General features: G+C 37.0%; 1 protein-coding gene across 1 annotated transcript in view; it reads left to right on the top strand.

Annotated features, from left to right (window-relative positions):
• The window catches only part of LOC111631531 (multidrug resistance-associated protein 4-like), a 58,491-nt gene that overhangs the window by 13,933 nt on the left and 22,156 nt on the right, over positions 1–22,402 (top strand). Inside the window, exons 10-17 of the mRNA XM_023375787.1 lie at positions 43–129; positions 7,448–7,639; positions 17,358–17,452; positions 17,526–17,612; positions 17,681–17,777; positions 18,246–18,428; positions 20,632–20,828; positions 21,342–21,607. Of these exons, the coding sequence (XP_023231555.1) occupies positions 43–129; positions 7,448–7,639; positions 17,358–17,452; positions 17,526–17,612; positions 17,681–17,777; positions 18,246–18,428; positions 20,632–20,828; positions 21,342–21,607 (1,204 nt within the window). The remainder of the gene's footprint in view (positions 1–42; positions 130–7,447; positions 7,640–17,357; positions 17,453–17,525; positions 17,613–17,680; positions 17,778–18,245; positions 18,429–20,631; positions 20,829–21,341; positions 21,608–22,402) is intronic.

The raw sequence follows: 22,402 nt of genomic DNA, 5'->3' as shown, positions 1-22,402 counted from the left end.
ACTTTTAGTTATCAAATGTGAATAAAAGTAAAATCTTTTCAGGATTCTGGCCTCGTGTTGCGAGACGTAAGTCTGCACGCTACGTCTGGAGATTTAATATTCGTGGTTGGACCCGTAGGATCTGGAAAAGTAAAGTGATATTTTAAATATTAATATAAAGCGTGGAATTTATACCTGTTTTATTTTAAATAGTAACAATGGACTTCTTCTTCGTATAATTGTTTATATACAGTACATAAATAATAAGGACGTGGCTATTTATACGTACTGACTGTACGTTCCTACGTTCTGGCCGGATACCGACTGTATGCGCTGTTATTACAATTAATATTTTGATAATAACTACACAATTATGAATAATTATAGTTTTTATTTATTAAAGTTCAGTTACAATGTTGTTCACTAAACTAATCAATAAACTATGGAGTATCATTAAATCATAAGATTAGAATAATAATCATAAGAATTAAATCATGTAGATAATGAAATTAAAATAGATAGGTAGGTATATCAATAAAGTAATCTAAGTAATTTAAAGTAAAGTAAAGTAATTTAATTTCTCTTGGTAAAAAGTGGTGTGCTTAGTCTTTCTCTTCGGACGTCCTTTGGATGTAATTTTAGTTTGGAATATTAAGTGTTTATTTGATCTATTTGAACAAGGCTCGTTATTAGACCGAATTCGTTCTTCGGGTTCTTCCGGTCCAATTGTACTAAGCCCGCTACTCTCGCGTTTAAAAAGAGAAATTCCATTTCTCGCATCGCTTTCTATTACTTTCAATTCCTCTACATGTTTATTGAAGTTCCATAATTAGGCAAATATCTGCAATATTTTTAGTTATCGCCAGTGCCATATTAAATTTTTCCCTATCCCATAATATTTTGTTGGGACAATCAAAATCATCAGTAAAAGTTTGATCTTAAATACGGTGGTCGTTGTCTACATATTCACATCATCCGTATCCATACTTAGGCCATTTTCAATTGAAATAATATATCTTGCACGAAAGCAAGTTTTTGAAAATATGTCCAAATTATTATATTTTCTTATCGTAAGAATATGACGACGCGCTGCATTAAAAGAATTGCAAAATGAACGAGAACGTCTTTCCACCGATGTATTATAAAGTTTTGATAATTTGCTATCGAGATTTTCCTTCATTCCATTATTTTTAATTCTCGTTCCTCGATAATCGATATCCTAACTATGATATCGATAATCGAAATTTAGGATATCCTAAATTATAAATAACATTAAAACTGTCATTTTTACTTCGTGGCTTTAAATAGCCAATTGCGTGTACATACTGTATGTAAAAATAGCCACTTTGAAATAATAAAACAGCTCACTTTTTCAATGCCTACCACCCAAATTTTTCGATCGTCGGGAGTAGGACATCTACAAATAACAAAATTAAAAAGAAATGTGCTAGAAATAAAATTTATTTTTATGATAAATTATGTACAAAAAATAAACAAATTACTTTAGCAAGAATTAAGTTTTGCGCAAAAACTAAAAATTTAACAAGAAATTTTTGTCTTTATTTGAGGATAAAATTTTCCGATCGTGTTCGATAAATAATACCTAAACTTGTAGGACGACCTTTCTTACGTATGACATCCGATATTCGTTTCGCCATTGTGTCAGGGTTTGGCGGTAGTCTTTATTAATTTCTTACTAATTCTCTCTACTGGCTACACTCAATTCCTCGTTCTTCGGAGCCTTTAAAATGACGAATTTTTTAAGCTTCGTCAACAGTTTCCGATAGGCCGGTTGGTAGGTTACTTTAAACACCCGATTTGTTTTTTCTGTGACGAAGCTTTACTGTTCTTGATCCGCGGCAACTACCGTCGTCCAGTTGAAAGCGCTAATTGTTGGAATCACCAAATTGATTATCGACTAATGATACGAGAAAGTGCTCGATTGTTTCTATTTAAATCTCCGCCTTAACTCTGGCTTTGTTATAAGCGGTTTATCGGTATCTTCCCGGGATATGCAATTCCAAACCAACAAGCTTGCAGGAAATTTAAGGCTTTAGTATTTGATCGTCATTACGGTTTTCCAACGCACGCCTCCGAGTAAATTTGTCGTCGCAGTCGCACCAGTTCCTGTACAAATTCTTGGATAGTCGCTAAATTCTACCCTCTTCTATTTTTCTGCCATTCGGTCTTTGTTATTTATCACATACGTAACGGTTTCTTCATTATTCGGTCGTTAGTAGTCGCTTAGTTTTGGCTTTGCAAAACGTCATTTCCCAAGTCAACTTTATACTGTTCTGTCAGAGAAATAAGCGCTTGTCAGCCTTCACTCGTTATACATTTCTTTTGTAGTATTTTTACGATTTCTTATGAAAATATTTTACAGATTTTACAGACAATTATCACCTCTTGCGGTGTTGGATTTTTTTCTCAAAGATCAGATATTACGGATTGAGCATAAATGAACAATTTAACAACTTCTCGTCGCGATTTTCTCTTATAACATTCTAATAATTCTTTTTTTTTCGTATCGTTACGCGGTTCTTCTTTATAGCCGTGATTTGAACCGTAAAATGACAGAAGTATTCACCTAGTTACTTTAAAATGCGCATTCAAATAGTGCTTGTAGCAGAAGGTAGAAGAACGTATCGGAAAATTACGTCCGAAGAACGACGCCATCGTAAAATTGTCTTCGAGTCGGTGTTAAATTTTTATTTTTCCACAAAAAGCTGAATTCTTATATAAATAATTTAACGATTGTACTTATTTATGTTAAAAACAGATTTTATTTTTAGCATATTTCTTTTTAATTTTGTTCTGCAATGTCGTATTCCAGGCGATCGAAATATTATTTCCAGCAGTCGTCTACAATAACGTAAGTGATATTTTAATTTTTAAACTTAGTCGAATGGCGTTACTGTACTTTCGTATATTCATCTTCTACACGGTCTGGTAACTAACCTACGCTGTCATAAATGATAAATCTCCGATGCTGTTTAGTCATCTCCCGCTTTTCCGAACTTTACCGAAATTGTCTCGCCCCCAAAGAAATTTTTAATTGGAGGAACAGCGGCTTCCGACAGTCCGCCCAGTACAAACTGGTCACTTCCCGATAAGGTAACTTATCTAAAATTGGTGAAACGAGGCTCGCGCGATCTCGGCACTGGCAGTTTAAAATTATGTGCGGTGTCATCCGTTAAAAGACTTTATTAGGTTGAAATTTGAAAAAAAAATTGTAAACATATACATTCCTACGGTCGCCCGATATCTGTCCTTCCTTATTCTCGAGAAGGGAATTAGATAGACGAAAGTCGATATAATACGTGAATAATTTCGTGACAAGAGGCCTAGGATAACTATAAAAAAACTTCCGCTAAAAAAAGTCACGTTGTTTAAATTCAAAAATCTTTTCCCGAACAAAGTTACATAGCACATAGCATACCGATACGACTCTATTTCTAACAGGGAAAATATGGTGTAGGCTAGGGAAACAAGACACTAGTAAAATATTGAAAACAATGTGACGAAAAATTTGCAGCTCGGCATTGAGACGATGTCGCAATAAATAACCGCGCGTTAAACAATAAATTTTGACAGAGTTAATAAAGTTGAGCTCTTCCTAAGTCAGAGAGTGTTTCGCTGCCATCGAAGTTCCAAGCAGCGGCACAACCACTAAGCGAGATTTTTTCAAATACAGTTTGTTCCGAAATGACAGTCAATGTCAAATGATGACGTTAATTTAAGAAGGGCATTTTTTCACGTGAATTGCAAATAATATGCAAAATGGCGCGCAGGACGGTATAAAATACGGAACAATAGTAGATTAGGAATGAACTACCACAAAATATAGATCTGGGATAAATTAAACTTTCTTCATAAGAAGAGGAAAATCGTTCTGGTGAAATTGTGACAAATTACATCAACTCTAGTGAAGAATACGGAGCAAAAAACAAATCTACGAGATCCTTGTCACCGAATTCCTGTTTAAAATATTAATTTGCGAGAAACTTAGCAATTCTACAATGAGCCCGAGGCAAATTGCATCGCGTCTAGCCATAAACGTGTCAAAATCAAAAGTATAGTGTTATAAAATTATTTAACCGTCTAAAAATAAGAAAGTAAAACAAATTTCATCTTCAAATAAAAGCCACAAAGAGAATTCATCATCTCGGATAATTTAAATGATTACTATTAATTAAGATGTGGTGTGACGTATCTTTGTATTAATTTCATTGGATGTCAGCGAGAGCTAGATATGCATCTAACACCTTTTCAGCAAAAATTAAAATAAAGATTTTCCAATTTCCATTCCAATAATGCACCATTCGTAATGCAAATTCAACTTGGAGCCGGTTTCTGTCAAACAGCGTTCACGTTAATTACCTGCCCCCATCTTAATTCTATAGAAAACACGTTTAGTACCTTAGCAAAGAACGTATATAGAAACGGAAAGCAATATACGTATATGGAATTATAAAAAGTGATAATGATTGTTGCTTGGCAATAAATCAGAGAAAGAGAAGAAAAGTCTTACCAATATAATGCTAGATATAATTTACAAAGTAATTAATAAATAAGGTAGACATACCGCTTATTAATAATAAATAAAATCACTCGTTTAAGTGTTAAGTGGCTCTGTCATTTAGGGACAAGTACTGTACTGTACATCCTATATGTAAGGTTGCCGACTTCGAGGGGAGTACAATTTATCCCGCGTCAGAATGAGCCGCGTACGCGAGCGGTGGCGAAGGAGGCGAATGAGTAACAAGTATTTTACGAGAGAAAAACCGTTTATTTGTTCGAATTCACGCTTACATCGATATTAGACAATTCCAAAATCTCGACGTTCCTTCGAAACGGTGAGAGCTCGGGTGATCGGTCGTAGCCAGGGCGGAGGAGAAGGATCGCTGGGCGATGCAGATGTTCGGTGTTAAGCTGCGGCGTCCTAGGTGATCTGCGGTAGCGCAACACAATAGATAAAGCACAATTGTAGGCTTAATCCAGAGGAGATTCTTTCGACCTTCCAGCTCCGATTTTTATAGTTTTTCCCCCACTATTCGCATTTCGGATTGGTCCCTCGTCCCATTCCTCGCTTCCCTATTGGTCTCGCCTTTATCTCCAGATGCGAGACGAAACCTTTTCCGGTCGCGGGAAAGGTCCGAGGTGTCCATCCGATACCTCTTTGTCGACTCTGCTCGGTGACTGTTTATAAAACAATAACACTTACACTCATAATTCGGGCCGTTGTTTACCATTTTTTGACGTCTAAGAATTTAACGATCTTTTTCATCTTTCGTCTATCAAAAATTCCCCTTTTTCTTGTTGAAAAAGGTTTATCTCGGCCAACATTTTATAGACTCGCGAGTCAATGATTTACTTATTTATGAGCGCTGGTGTTAGAGTTTGTCTTCCGCTAAGACCTTGACAGATAGTTTGACACATACTCGAACAGTTCCGAGTCTCGTTGTTTACATCTGGTGTCGCGCTGGAATTTCACGGTTTACTCGAGTTTGAACCTCGTCTGGGAACTCACATATACAACGTTGTTACAACTTATTTATGTATTTATTTAATTACCGTTTTTGATAAAATTATTATGATATCATAATAAACCTATAAGGAATTTCTTCTATTGTTTCTTAACGTGGTTATTAGTTTTTTATTAATGTCATTAATTGAGTGGCCCTGTCATTTCGTAACAGACTGTACGCGCGATTAGGCGAGGCCAATGACGTGACGAAACCGGAACTCTTCGTACGGCACCCTTCTCCCTTTATCCGTTCTCTCCGTTAACTTATAATCTCCGAAACAATTCTTTATAATGGTACCGATGCTTCGTACACGTCTTCCTAAATTTAAAAAAGAACTATGCATAAAGTGTATAAATACTTAATTTCGGTGTAAAGTATCTGCATTTCTAACCACTATATTAAAAGTTACACAAGCCGGGTACAAAATAATTTGAAGTCTGGAAACTGCGAAAACATATTAAATACGCTTCGTTTTACTTTTCCGGCTGTTATAGGCCTATACAACAGAGCGAAAGTAAGGCAATCGGTCGATACACCACCCTGGAATATTTTTACATTTTGGACTTGGGAAACCTCGAAACGTGGACAGATGAAAAAAACAAACAAATTGGGGAATTTTTCGATATGTAGATGTTAGTGTGTTTGAGAGGGGCGCGACTGTTCTACTTTCAAGCTCCCGTCCCTTTTCTGGAAAATTTCTGAACTATTGCAGGGATTTTTTCTAAAATTCGTCTGTTTTCTCAAAATTAAACTTTTTGCCATTTTTTAAAAATGAATATAACCACACAATTTTAACTTTTCACTGGGACATGGTAAGTGGTTGCTGGATTTCGTTAAATGCATGGCATTCGTGAATAACTTCGATAGACATTAGAATGAACTTGCGTATTTGTCATTATTATTGACAATCTCGTAATAATTAACACGTCTCAAATTACATAATTTTAAATTTTCTTGTACAACTTCACTTAATGTAATTAGAAATTCGCTTATAGTTATTAATTTCGGGTAAATGGTTCCTTTAAAATGTTACGAGTCATTCTAACCGTTATTTGTTAGAAGAACAGTAGTCGCTGGCTTACATCAGTTACACGCACGCTACTGTTAAACACTATACTACAGAAAAGCACGCGAATCACCCAAGATCGATTACTACTAATTAATAATAATTATTGCAATAAATAAATCTTCGAGTTATTCGTATTTTTGTTTCAACAAAAGATAAGGAAAGTTTCTATTAAATTAATTTATCCACAACTTAGTCCAAGTCTTAATTACCTGGCTCGTAATAAGTAGTCTATAAGTAAATGTAATAGTTATTACATTAAACAGCATCTTCTGTTTTTAGGTTTATATGAAGCTATCGTCTTATATACATATAGAACTTCGAAAATTCGAGTAATTGTTTATTAATTATTTGTGGAAAATCCTCGTTGTACAGTACAATTACCTGCAGAAATGAATGCGTAACGATTCGAAAAGCCGCCTTAAGTACACGTACCACCGTCTAGCGTGATGACGTCAGTTTTTTAATTTCTCGAAGATTTTGCTAATTAACTAATTACAATTTAATGTTCCCCCGAAAAAGTCAGATAGATAACCGGCACGACTCTATGTTAAAGGAAAAGTATAATGCGTAGGGGCAAGACCCTATTAATTTTAGGCGGAGAGCGTATATTTTAAATTAAATAAATAAAAATATGATTAAGAATTGCAGTCCGGCATTGTGACCACGTCACGATAAAATAACTGCTCGTTTCCTAAAGAGTAATTTTAATTCTATTTAATCTTTTACAAGTATTTTATAAACCGATGACTTTAAAAAAGAGCTTTGTCAGTCACATTTCTATTTTTTTAAGTTTTAACTAGTAATAATAATTATGTTATAAAAGTAATAATTAAAGTAGAATAATTTCAAAGTAATTGTGTTTTATTTGCAGACATGCATGCTGCTGGCAATATTAGGAGAACTGCCAATATTGCTTGGTCGAATGAATATAAACGGAAGGATCGCTTACGTTTCTCAAGAACCGTGGATTTTTAGTGGAACCGTTAGAGATAATATTCTATTTGGAAAAGATTATGACGAAATGAAGTATCGTAAAATATTACACCTTTCGGCGTTAGAAAAGGTATTTTTTTATTAAATTGTATTCATTTTTTCAAGCTTTAACTTTTATATATTACAAACAACTGTTTACAAATTGGATGATATACGACGTGCATTTCAGACGTTCTAGTGTATTTCTCGACATTTATTCAATATATATTTATTTTATTTATTTAAAGATTAGAGGGACTGTCTGTGTTTGCGCAGACATCTGCCGTAGGATGTTGGAAACAAGGGTTATAGAAAAGAGGGTAACGAGAAGTAAAGTGAAATAGAAAGTGGGAAAGAAGCGTGGGATCCTAGTTACGTGCTATTTACAATTTTCTACAATGCTGTGCGTAACAATTATCCCGGTAACCTACCCTACATTGGGTAGATGTAATTAACCGTAACACTGACTTGAACAAGATTTACGGGTCGTGGCTACCTTGGCCAGATTTGATCCCAGCTATATTACATTCTTTGTCTTGCTGTTACGTGCTGTACTGTTTTTTGTTGGTCATTTTCTGAGTTTACAGTCTTTTGGAGATTTACCCGCTGTCTTCTTGCAGCTCTGTACAGTACCTTCACTGTTGTTAGTTGTATTACCTATCTGTAAAAGTTTTGTTTGTTTTAGAAAAGTTTTCATTGCCGTTCATACCGTTTGGCTTTCTGGGATTTTCGAGAATTTTGGCGGCCAGTTGACAACCGTCATCAGGTATTTTTCCATGAAGTTCAGTCTTTCCTGTTTGTACTTCTCGCATTGGAATAGGTAGTGGGTGGTGTCTCTCGCCGTTTCTCTGTCGCAGTTGCGGGTGTTGGTTTCGGATTTCTTGAAACGATATAAGTACTATGAGAAGTTCCCCTGTCCCGTCAATAATTGTGCGACTATTGCTTCCGGGTGTAAGTGTTTGATTTTCTTCCGGAAAGGAAATCGACGGGATGAAAGCAAAGCACTGTCTACCTGTTTCAGCGGCATTCCACGCCCTTTGCCATATTTCGTTGATCTCCATTGTTAGTTCGTTTTCGGTGTATGTGATCGAAACTCTCTTATGTGTTGGATGTGTTTTAAGCCTGCCTGCTTTTTTGCCAGTCGTCCGCCAGCTCGTTCGTGTCATGTCCTTTGTGACTCGAAATCCAGCAGAACTGGATCTTTGTTTTCCTTGTCAACCTGTTTGCTGCCTCGATCATTTTAGCTCCGAGCAAGGTTGGTCTTTTCTTGTTTTATAGTGTGTTCGAGGCTGATCTGCTGTCTGTGTAGACCTTAATCGGGCTTTTGAAGTAGTCCATGTTTTTTTGTGATGTATTTGGAACCTTGGCAAATGGCCCACATCTTTGCTTGCGTGCTGCTGCAGTAGTCCGCCAGTTTTATGGTTGCTTGGTATATTTTTTGTCCTTTGTTACTCATTATTACTATACTCGAGTCTGTTCCTCGCTCACTTCTTGATCCATCCATATATATTATCCATTTAGTTGTTTTTCCTATTTTGTCGTTAAAATTAGTTTGTACTGTGTATTTGTTCACATTAGCCGAATGGTGATTTGTTTAATTTCCTCTTAGGACTCTGTCTATTTCGTGTCTGGTCTTCTCTCGAACACTCTTGGCTAGTTCTAAGGATATCTGTCTATTTCTGTGGTTATACATTTTCGTTTCCTGGACTTCAGGCGTTTTCCTTGAGTTAAGTACCAGGTTATTACGTTTAGTTCTGCTTGTATGTGGAGTCGTATTAAGTCCGCGATGACTACCAGGGCACTAATCGCCACTGTTCTGTATGTCCTACATATCTTTATAACGTACAGTACCTTCTTTGTATTGCCAGTGGTTTTTGTTTTATGTGTTGTTTCTTTATGGCCTGGCTCCAGACTGGCACCGCATATAGTATCGCTGGTTCGATGGCCGCCTTGTATATATGTCTACTATTTCTAAAGTCCATTTTCCATTTTTACCTGCGCATAAATATGCATATATGCATAAATATTTCGATTCCATTACTCTTTTTATCGTGTTGTTGCCTATCATTATTTTCGGTCTTCTTTGTAGGCGGCTTCCTTTGTTTCTTCTTCTGCAAATTAGGGCCATAATTTCTGGTAGTTAATTGGGAGTTTATTTTAATAACGTTCCACTTTTGTATTCTTTCCGGGTACTCGTTAGTTTTCTTCGTTAGCCGATCACAGTTTTGATGGGTCACTATTAGCAGTAAATCGTCCTCAAATGCTTGTATATTCACCTCTTCTTATTTTTAAATGAGTTGAGGAGTTTGTCGAATGTAAGATTCCATAGTCCGGGTCCACTCCTTGACCCCTGTGGCCATCCTCTGTCAATTTTCCTTCTAACAGATAGTATTTTTGTATGAAATTCAATGTAGTGGTCTGTAAGGTAGCTTTTGTCGGGTTAATAATATTTTTTGGACATTGAGTCTCTTGTAGACGGCCTATGACACTTGGCCACCGTATATGGTCGAACGTCTTTTTGAAATCTATACTAATCAAATAAGCGTGTTTGCTTTATCCCCCCACGCCTTGTGTGTGAAGTTCTTTGATTGTAGTCTCGCCTCTGTTGTCGATCTGCCTGGTCTAAAACCGAACTGATTCTAATTCGTATTTTCGATTTTATGTAGATGCCAATTTATTCTATCCATTAATAGTTCGTCCAGCACCTTGCCAACTACCTGCAGGAGACTTATCGGCCATTAACGCTCTGGCCTAGTAGGTTGTTTTTGATTGGGAATTAGCTTTGCATTTTCGATCTTCCAATTTGTCAGGAAATGACTCGTCTTCAAGCACTCATTGAATAAGTGAACAAAGGTCATAGGTATTTCTTTATTAGCTTCCTTTACACCGTCCAATCCCGGATATTTTCTGTTTGCCGTGAAGTTAATTGCCTTACTCACTTCAGAGAAAGAGCAGGGTACGTCATCTGGCTGGTTCTGTTCCTGGTGGCTTCTCTGTCTCATTTGTCCGTGTTTCTCTTGATCCGTCTCGTTGTCATCCCGTGTGAAATGAAAATCCATTATATTCTCAATATTTTTCTTTGTCATATGCGTTGATTTCGTCTTCGTCCTCCCCTGTCTATATCATGTCTGAGAGCTTAACTTTGTTGGCTTTTTCATTATTAAGTGATGTGGCAGATTCCACCGTCCTTTCCTGTTGACCTTGCTGCTGAACTGCATCCAGGCTTTCCGTTTTGTTTATATTTTTCTTGTAATTTTTCAATTGTTCCTTGAATTTTCCTTTAGGCCCTGTACACACTAGGCGTTTTTCAACGCGCGTTAAACGCGCGCTTTTAAACGCGCGTTTTAAAGAACCAAGAGTTCTATGTAGCCGTACACACTCAAACGCCAAGCGCGCGTTAAACGCGCGTTTATAGATTTTTGTTAAAACGCGCGTTTTGCGGGCACTTTACGGGCGCTTTGAGATATATGTGCTGCCTTATAGCGACGATGGAGGAGCACACACAATCAATTACTTTCTCGTCCATTTCCAAACTGAGCCAGTGCTAAACGCCGAACTAACGCTCGTCGAACGCCGAACTAACGCGCGTTGAAAAACGCCTAGTGTGTACAGGGCCTTATTGTTGCTTTCGCATCGTTCTCATTTGTTTTTGTAATTTCTTCCTTCTTTTGTTTAAGCCTCTCCTTTCCTCTTCCAATTTTTGTCCACCAGTATGTTTTCCTCTTTTTAGATGTTTTCTTGCTTTCTGCCCTTCTTCATGAAGTTTTTAGGGCAATTGTAATGAATTCAGCATAGCTGTCCATTTCATGTTGGTCTTGGATCTGTCGGAAACTGTATTCTCTCCATCTCTCCGCAAACTCCATACGGAATCTCTCTCAATTTGTTTGTCTTTGGTAGAATTTCTGCTTCACTATCGTAGGGGTTTTCCCCCTTTCATTTGTGTTATTACAGTATAAATCTATGGTCACTTATAGACAACATTAACATTGTCTCACAGTTTTCCACTTGATGGGTTATCTCCTCGTGCACAAAACATACATCTGTCCACGCGTATGATGTGTAATAGGTGGGATATGTCATCATATTTGTCGAAATCATGTTATGTTAATCTAGTACAGAGTCGCAAAACTTTTTCGATCGTCGACCCCCTACAAATTTTCGAAACCTTACATCGACCCTCACCAAATAGTTTGTGTTAAAGGAAAAAAGCTCTTACTATTTTGACATATTTCTTTTAATTTTACATTTTTTATATTTATTGTATATATATTAATAACAATTTTTGTAACTGACAACCGATGAGACGGATAAGCTTGATGATCCTTAGCAAGATTGGCAATATTCGGTTCAAAATTTGCAAGTTTTTGTCTTTACATCGACTCCCAATAATGTTATATCGACGACTTTGGTGACCCCCGATCTAGTAGTTTGGTCACGAGTTTTCCCCTCCTGTCCTCTCTCTCGTGTAACCAAACAAGTGACTTAGCGTTGAGATCACCGCCCACTAACACCCACTCCACTTTCCACTTTTTCCTATCCACTTTTGTTAGTACTCGTCCAAACTCGTCAATGCACACCTCGTCTCTTTCGGGGAGAAGTAAGCACTTATTATAAAGAATGGTTTTTGTTGTTGAATTATGACTGTTATCTTTTCTGAACTTACATTAGGAATCAACACCACGTCCAATGAGTCATTGCACACGATAAGACCGCTCTTTGGTTTTTTACTACTTTTCCCACCCAATACCTGCCAGTTGCCGAATTAAACTATAGATTTCTTAACAGTAAACGGTTCCTGGATTAAAATAATGTTTGCCTTAACCTCGTTTGCTGTCTTCATCAGCAGCGAACGAAGCCTTGCACTTCTAGCTGTTTAACTGTAGGATATTTAGAATATTAGAATCGTCATCAGTTAATGGTGTTCTCGCTATAGTTAGTCTCTTTGATTCTCTGGCTTTGTGTACTATATTCCGTAGTCTGTTTTTTGTATTGATTGTTTCTTTATTTTTTGTGTTAGTGGGCAGTTATTTCTAAACGCATTGTGATCGGTGGGTTTTCGTCTGTTCTTTGGAAGTTCCTGATTAGTTTTTCTACAGTTGTGCATTTTGGCGTGTGATGTCTGTTGTTGCATTCTTTGTAACGGTAAGTTATCATTTACCGCAGTGGCAACATCTCTGATCGTTCGTACACTTTTCAGCAAAATGGTCGAAGCCGAGTCATCTGTAACAACGTATGACTAATATAAAATCGTCAACAATAGCTTCGACCATTCCGTAGAGATATGTTTGGGGCCGATCAGTGAACTTCTTTACCCTTGGTGTCACCGAGATCATAACATGCCTACAGTTGTGTCGGACTCTTCCTTTGTTTATTCTTGTGCTGATTTTACAGAAAGACACCACTTTCTGTGTTTTCAAATCTCTCCATATCCTATTTTGTTTCGCCATTACGTTTTTTACTTTTCCGTCTGATATGTAGTTTGGTGCATTTAGTAATATTACTTTGGCTTCCTGCTTTCTGAGATCTTACATTGTATTCTGTTCTTTACCTCAAGTAGTGCTTCTATCGCCTCTTTTAGTTTCTTACTATCTTCCTCCTCTCTCACTCGCACGCACGTCCCATCTGCTTTTACTTTCCTGATGTTTTGGATTGTGATATTTTAGTTTACGTGGTTCAATTTTGCTTACAATTTTAGATGCTATTTCCTGTATGTCTGGCTTTCTTCCCTCCTCTGTTTCCTTAGGGTATAGTTGTGATTGCGTGGTTTCCAATTGTCCTCTCGTTCTCGATTTTTGTGTTTAGCATTTTTGATATAGACCTTCGTAGTCTGGCTAGGATTTATTTCTATTTTGGCGATCTCGGGTTATGTTTGTTTTGGTTGTGTCAGACACTGTGTGACCGGAGGGTCGGTACCTCTTTGTCTCCCTGTCAAGACGACATCACCGTGTCCCGGGTGACACGGAAGCCGAAATTGCGTGTTGATTCGGTCAGGCGAGCGGACGTGTATACAGGTGATCGAATCTGGGATGGAGATAAAGTGAGAGACAGCGTACCGGAAGTGACTCACTCAGATTCCAGATTAATAAACAATAGCAGTTTAATTTCAACGGGAAGGAATACAAGATATACGATCATAGACATCTCGAATTGATATATTTGTTAGGCTATGAAATTTAACTGTCGCGAGAGAGACAGTTTACATGATACTCGCGTGGGAATAAATACCTTATAGAGAAGTCCAGGATTGCTGATTTGATGACTCGATGACTCGCCGACGGGATTCTCTGGGTGTTTCGATGGAAGTTTCTTGATATTCGGATTGTTCGGGTTTTAGGAGAGTCTTCGGAGGAAGGTATCCGACTTGTGGAGAGGAAATCGAAGAACTCGGGCATGAAAGATATCTATATGGTGATTTCGACGGATGAAAAGTATTTTGGCACACTTATAAACTCCAGAGAAGGCGAACTTTAGATGACGACTGACTCGTTTGTCATTCCCTCCTCCTTTATATTACGGTGCTTCTCCTAGGTTTTCCCCCATGACTTCGCTAGAATTTTTAGTACATCAAAACCAATAGTTAAAATTCCACTCGTGGGTTTTGGGTGACACATTGAATGTGTAACCTTTAACAAGAAAACAAGTCCGTGGGAAACAGTTTTAATTGTCTTTGATTAACTTTGTGTCGAAAACAAAATCCAACAAAAGTTTTTTTTTTTTCGTTGTACTAAATTCGGCTCTCACACACTGTGTTGATGGAAGTGGAGTTGGGGCCCTATTATTTGTTGTTTCTTCTGACAATCTGAAGTCTTTAGTTAATCATGCCGTACACCTCAAAGAGGCAGCCGAATAGTTTTGCTGAGCTATCAGGTATCTTCAGCCTTTGTTCCACTTTTATTATCGTTTTCGAATGTTCTGGGCATAGATCCATGACCCGCCCCAGTTGTAAACTTGTCTCTTTGAGTATCTTTCTTTCCACTGTTTCTGGTTCTATATGCGAAGCCGTTTGTTATTGCGTTATGCTCCCTTAAAGCTCTTCAAATGGTTCTAAGTTACCCTTGATTCTAAGAAAGATTCGGCCATTCCTTCGAAGGACCCGTTTTCCGTATACCGACACAGCCAAGCCGATTCCCGAGGCGTAAGAAAAGCCGAAACGAGAAGCGAAAGCAAACAGCGAAGACCACCTCAAGACAAAAGGCTCGCTTTACGATCCGCGCGATCTCAACTTACGACCAGATACACGAGTTAGCAGTCCCCTTCCGGAACCGACGGACAGAAGCAATTTAAAACGATTTTTAATAAATTATCCTATAAAATATTTTATTACTAATGAAATAGACAAAACTCCAAAAATTTAACCAGTAATCGGAATTTTTATTCAATAAAAACGATGATGTCTATGGTCCGGTCGATGACTTCACTGTTGACCGTCGATACCAAAGCCTCCATTATACTAGGTTCGCACACAATCCACGACTCACTTCGATCTCGGTTGTGACTGTCGACAGTCGGATGTCGTCCTGTTCGCGCAGGCAGTCCGTTCGAGAAGAACCCGGCTAATACACGCGATAATAAAACTGACACGATCACAACAAACAAAATGGAAGTTTTGCTTAGAAATAAATACTTTTTCTTGCCATATATCTAATAATAGTTAGATGTCATCGTCTCTCCAGATGACTTTTTTATTTCTCTGTCGATGGGCTGACACGTGTTCAGCATCCATCTTGTATTTTCTCGCGTGCGTGGGATTGTGGGATCTCTCTTATGACTGGATCTAGTTTCGAGGACTGTCTCGAGTCGATCGCGATTGAACCTCGTTTCGGTCGAAATCGAAACGGTCGAGAGAGGTCCCGAAACGGCATAGTCGCCGACCTCGGTCATAATCTAGATCGAAATGCTCGGTGCGAACGGGGTATAACAGTCTTAAAATTGCAAAAACGGTTGCGTACGGTCTTACAAAAACACCTCCGTAGGGTCTGTTGTTGGCTTGATAAATGAAATACCCACAACTGAACGCGGAGAGACCCGAAAACAGATAAACGGTCCGATGCCGGAAAGCCGAGTCGCGGCAAATTAGGCCCCGTGATTTAAAAACAGAAAGCCCTACGGCCCAGAAAATTGGTGGGCCGAAAGCGTAACCGATCAGCAACTGAACACTAGTTATCCTAAGATACCTGACCAGAGGATCCCGTCTTTTAAAACCCGCTTTAACCATTACGACTTCGCGGCCGTTTTACGTAATTATTACCAAAACGAATAGGAATTAAACGACTAATTTTAGGGAAACAAAATCGACTTAATTAATTTTAAATTAAAATAGCGAATATTTCCTGCTATTATCTAGTTAGAAAATTAACGTTACAAAGTGAAAATAAAGCTGTGACTGGATAACACGTGTCTCGTTTCTGGAACGTCGTGATGCTGAAGACGAATTTCTTGTTAGTTTCACGACATTGTACAAATGTCGAGAACAATTTTCCACGCATAAAATGAACAAAGCTGGACAAATAGCACAGTTTAAATCTTACCAGGTCGAGTAACCTTCGTCAATAGGCAAAGCCGTGTCGATCGTCAACGTCGTATGCCCGGAGGTCAAGACGTAAACGACTGCGGATATTGTGACTTAAGCCTGGACTCCACATTACCGGAATCCGCGACGTAATCGTAAAACTGAAAGCCAAACTGACGAAACGTTCAGTTTTAAAACGTTCAGTTGGACAGAAACAAGACTGAAAGCAGAGTTAAAAATTATTTAACTTTTCCGTTTTCGTNGTGTCTCGTTTCTGGAACGTGGTGATGCTGAAGACGAATTTCTTGTTAGTTTCACGACATTGTACAAATGTCGAGAACAATTTTCCACGCATAAAATGAACAAAGCTCGACAAATAGCACAGTTTAAATCTTACCAGGTTGAGTAACCTTCGTCAATAGGCAAAGCCGTGTCGATCGTCAACGTCGTATGCCCGGAGGTCAAGACGTAAACGACTGCGGATATTGTGACTTATGCAGAAACAAATGAACCAAACTCTGGAGAAGACTCGTAGTATCCATCCCCAAGACGTTTGTCACTAATAAAATAATGTCCGATTCTACCTCAGTTACGCATTCACGATTTACTGTTCGGGATCCGCGTTAAACGGATAAAAATTTTAGTACGAGTTCGATAAAATTCCTACCTTACGTGACAGCTAATTCATAAGTAGTATATAAATAAAAGATAGTACGGAATATAAATTTAAAACAAAATGAATTTTAAATAGGAAAATATGTTTAAGAATTTTTTCTACTTTTTTGTTTTCCTTTTTGTTTGGAAGAAGTCGGCTCTCTTGCCCAATGCTCTACACCACATTAGAGAATCTTGAACTTTGAAATCTTTCCTCCTTATGTGTGCCTATTTGGCAAACTTGTTATCGCATTATCAATTACATCCGTTGTGCCGCTGACGGGTTTTCCAGTTCGTCAGACATATAAAAAAAGAATTTTTACTCCTGGTTTTAAATAGTTATTTTCTAACCGAGGCAGGTGTGGAGAATACAAATGAAAGTTCATAGTAATCTACACGTATAGTTTATGCTTCTGTTTAATAAATGGAAGACGGATCACTCCTGCGGATTTCCTTTGACTTTATAATTGTACTATTGACTATTCTTTTTCTAGGACACCGCGAGCACTCTTAAAACTCTTGTAGAAGAAGTCAAAAGTAATTTTTTTTATTTATTTGCAAACCGATTTGCGTGTTATTTTAGTTCATTCGTTTTGTTTTAACTAGGTTTTCGATTTGTTTTTAATAATGGTTTGTATTTTTAAAGGACGTAAATCAATTTTCTGAAGGTGATCTAACATTTGTGGGCGAAAGAGGAGAAGCGATGAGTGGCGGACAAAAGGCGAGGATAAATTTAGCCAGGTCAGTTACTGGCATTGCTTATTTATGTATTAGTTATTGGCAATGGGTGAAGGAAGATGTTCTACGTTTGCAGAGCCTTATATTTGGATGCGGATATCTACATTCTGGACGATCCGCTGAGTGCCGTTGATGCTCCCGTTGCAAAACACATATTTGAAAAGTAAAGGTTACTTCTTTCTTTACAAAACGTCCGCGTTTGCTTATTAATAGAAAATACTTCGTTAACAGGTGCATAATGGGACATTTGAAAAATAAAATTAGGATATTGGCCACGCATCAAGTACGATTCACGAAACAGGCTACGAAAATTGTTGCATTAAAACGGGTACGTATCCATTTGGCCGTTTTGGCCCGAACGGCGAAGAAAAGTGCGTAACATGTGCCATACATGTATGAACTACAGTACTATGAAGATCGGGCATGTACAGTACTGTACAATACGTTTCGCTACGTTGATAATGGCTTAAAATTAATGTCTTGTTAACAATAATAGAAAATTAATTATCTCTTCTCGCGTACGGCTACATTTCTTCGATAAATAGAAAATATTCCTTTTTAACTTAATACGAAATTTAAATGATCTAAACCTTTGTAGTTAATGTAAAATACTGTATATGTAGGCCTATACTGTTTTTTAAATCTTGTATAATCTTTGCGAATCTTAAAAACGGCAGAGTAATAAATAACATATATTTCACAGACAAATATTCAAAATATATATCTATCAATTCGACTTTTAATATAAATTTATAAATATTTTCTGTTGGGTTTTTTAATTTTATGTTTTATTTAGGGGAAATGTAAAGGCGTGGGAGATTACCAACATTTGTTAAAAATTGGGATAAATTTAGGGCATAACGAGAATGATGACGACGTTTCGTATTCAACAGAAACGGCGTTTTCCAATGAAGAAATGAGTGGTTTTTCGCAGACCTATAAAGAAATTCCAATAAGAATGCCAGGCGACGACGATCAGGTACAGTACAGTTATTGTTTATATTTTATCATAATTGTTTTTATGTTATTTCATAATTATTACATCAATGTCAGAAATACACAACAATCTCGTCGTTATTTATATTGATATAAACCGTATCTTCTTTAGGAAAATTCAGTCGATCGATATACAGTAAGACCCTGCTTAACGCTAAATCGATATAACGCGGTCTGCTCGAAGTCTAAAAATGCTCGAAATTTTCCTCGATTTAAATTATCGCGGCATTTCGTCGATTCGTACGTAATACGATTATTTACGAACACGAACCAATCAAAAAAAGGTTGGCGGAAGGTTTTCTTTTTTTTAATTTTTTTTTTTTTTGTTGCATTTTTGGAAAAAGTATAACGTGACGGATGCCGTAGGCGATATCGGCTCGCCTTGGCAAGAATTAACCGGTAAATGCACGAACGAGGTGTGGAAGAAGTTACGGCCGAAGATATCCAAGAATTCTCGACTCGAAGAGCCTATCGCCGTATCGTTAGGTTCACCAAACTCGAACTAATCGATTCAACGGGACTAGGAGACGTAGACGGGAGGGATACTGAGGTGTTACCGCGGGTTTCTGGTCAGAGCTTTACTAACGACCACCTTCGAGAACTGGCAGAAGAAGGAATTCGTGTACAACTGGATAATAGAGATTATGAAAACGAAATACCCAAAGAATTTCTCTACAGATTTCTTTAGTAAAAGTTTGGTAACGATAATCGAAATCGTCGATCGAATTGTAGCGAATGATGTAGATTTTGAAAGGAGTACAAAAGCGAAACCAGGCGTTTTGGATGCCATCCTCCGCTACCGACATTTGCTTAAGGAAAGAAAAAGAAAGCGACGAATGAACCTACGCAACTTTATTGCAAAAAGCAAGAGTTTCAGAGAAGCCAAGACCTTCGTCACAGAAAATAAACTAATTAATATATTATTATACATTTTAGTGTGCCTGTGTCTATGTGTTATTTAACATGTATTATTATACAAATTAATATAAAAATAACTTAAAATTAAACTGAAATTTGTTTATTTTTGGTGGCGTGTTCCCGTATTCGTATTTACTCTATGTTAAAATAACCTGGTTTAACGCTGTTTCGTTTAGCGCTTTGTCGTCTATGAACGGGGTCCTCCGCATTAACGGGATTTTACTGTATATTTATGTGGTATTATGTAGGAATATTTTTTGTATGGAAAGAATCCGAGTTTAGGAAAATATAATTTTTTTCGCATTCTCTCGTGTGGACTTAATAACTTATCTTCATTATCGAAAATATGCGAATGACTACGCGAATATGCACGTTTAAATTAAAGTGAGTTGTGTGTGACGTGTACCGAAAGAATCTATGAAGTAGTTTGACTGCGATTTCATTTAGTTCGATTCGACTTTGGAAGCCTCTTAAATGCAAAAACATTCAATTGTCGGATCTCGGAGGGAGCTCTGACAATTGCAGAGAAAATGACTTCATTTATCGAAAGTAAAAATATAGCACCAGTGGAAATTTGTAGCATTGGGGCTTCATCGGGAAATTGGAGTGGCAGTTGCTAGTTGTTTTTCTTCTTTTTTTAACTTTTTTCGCTCTGCGATGGCTAAGAAATCCTCTTTTAGATTTGGTTTCGGCCAGACCCACAATAGGACGGGGCCGACATACCCGAACGGATAACCCCGCGAAAAATTTGTGAGAATTCTTCGACCCGTTCAGAATTAATCCCGGGTCCCAAGAGCGGTAGACTTCACCTCGACCGCTAGGCCCTTCGGTCGTCGGCTATTTCTGTTTTAATAACAAACACTAACGTGAATTATATCTAATATTTTAAGTGTGTTTATAATTTAATGCTGCGGTATCCAAACTGCCACGGATTTGGTTCGCAAACGTATTTGACATATCTTCAATAATAGAGAATATAAAATATTTGTCGCCCGTCTACCAATGACTGGTACGAAATTTGGCTCTCCAATCAAAAAATGAACTTCACCGTTGATTTACAATGTAAATACGAATGTAAAGATAATATAGCTAATATACTGTATATTCAGACACCTTAGAGTTTAGAGAATGAAAAACTGAGAAAGAGAAAAACATCGCTAACGTTTTCGTAAAATCACGAGTACTTTTCATTATTCGTGTAAAGTTGTCGAAGTCGAACTTTTCTTATAATTTTGAAAAATTCTAAATACCGTTTTTTTCTTCTGCAGGGTATAAATGAAGAAAAGATGCCAAACGACAAAAGAGAACATAAAGAGAAGGGATTAAGTATTAAAGCGGCTTTTATAACTCTATTCAAGTTTTATTTGGATGCCGGAATGGGAAAGATTCTTCAACTGATTTTAATTTTCTTGTTTATCCTCAATCAGTGTCTAACCAATGGCAACGACTATTACCTGGCCAAATGGTATTCATCTAATATAAATGTCTTAGGGACTACAGTAGACTCTCGTTATCTTCAGTCCGTTCGGCCTCAACTATTGGGTATCACCACCAATTCTTGAGTTGCAACGGAAACCCGTATTTCTGTCTGTACCGAACTCCGCTTTAAAATGTCCGGTTAAAGGTTATCGTTAACCTATTTCCTATTTTTAAGTATATATAAAGTGTACTAAGTAATATCCGATCATTTCCATATTTTTTCCCGTTACCAAAACTGCGTAATAATCGTTAAGAGCGAGTGGGAAATACTAAAGAGAGTCTACTGTAAGTTAATAGTAATACTCGAATAAAATGCGTAATAATTGAAATTTTCGATATTCGTAAAATTTTAGATTTTTCTATAATTTTATAATTTTTGTATAAATTTTAGGTAAAGACAATTCTTATAAATTTTATTTGTATTCTTATAAGTGTGTTATAGAATAATAGTAATAAAATAGTATTATAATAATTTAACACGTTATTTGTCTATTGCAAGGAGTAGCCAGAATCGCCGGAATATAAATGAGACGTTGAAGGAATTGCCAGCGAATGAGACGGTAGACTGGAAGAAAGTCGAAGGTTGTATAAACGAGTCCGCCGTTTACATTTATTCGGGACTGTTCTGCGGTTCGATCGTTCTAACTCTACTCTCTTCGGTGACATTCTTAGTCCTGTCTTGTAGGTCCTCGTTAAACATTCACAACAACACGCTCCGTTCCCTAATCCAAAGTCGAATATCGTTTATCGATAATAATTCCATAGGTGAGTACATGACTTACTCGGCGGAAATAATAACTCGGACTAGCAATAAATAGCCGCGTAACACTAGGAATTCCGAAAATCAGAGCGCAACGCTTAGAAACCGTGGCAATCGACGTATACAAACGTACCGTACAGTACAAACCGCATAAAATGGTATTATCGTGTTTGCTGGATAGATTTGATTATTTAATTCGCGGCATTTTATTTCCGTCGAAAACTAATCCACGCTTTAAAATATAAATTTTCGTCTATAATTACGTATTTTCTATTATCAGGACTTATTATACTGGCTTTACAGATAATACAGTGTTTCACAGAAAACAATTTTTTATTTTATTTAATATACCTGGAGACATACATAATTTTGCGTTTCGGACACTTTTGTGCCTCCTCAGCAGGTATTTTTGTAAAGTACTTTATAAACAATAAAATAATTTTTTTTAAATAACATTTAAAATTTATTGACAAAATGATTTATTCTTATACATTAGTAAAATTCTCACAACTTTCAAATTTTCTTTTATTTTTAACTTGACCGGATATTCAATTGTAACCATCAAGAACAATATTATTGTGAACTTAAACCTGTATCATACAAATTATTATATTAACATTATATCGTTTTTTACATTTATTTACTATTTTACAACTTACATCTGTTCTTATTCCATTTGACTCACACCTCGTTTCCACTTCTTTCGATTGTTCTTTTTATCTTTTAGACACACCCCTTTTTTCTATGATTCTTCTCCGTGATTGGTGCATTTCTCTACCAGTATATCTTCATTATCGAAA

Source organism: Centruroides sculpturatus, unplaced genomic scaffold (genome assembly GCF_000671375.1).
Source record: "Centruroides sculpturatus isolate CEXI.00-Female unplaced genomic scaffold, Cexi_2.0 scaffold412, whole genome shotgun sequence".
NCBI lineage: Eukaryota > Metazoa > Arthropoda > Arachnida > Scorpiones > Buthidae > Centruroides > Centruroides sculpturatus.
The sequence above is the reverse complement of the archived record's forward strand: the minus strand, read 5'-3'. Positions and strand labels throughout refer to the sequence as shown.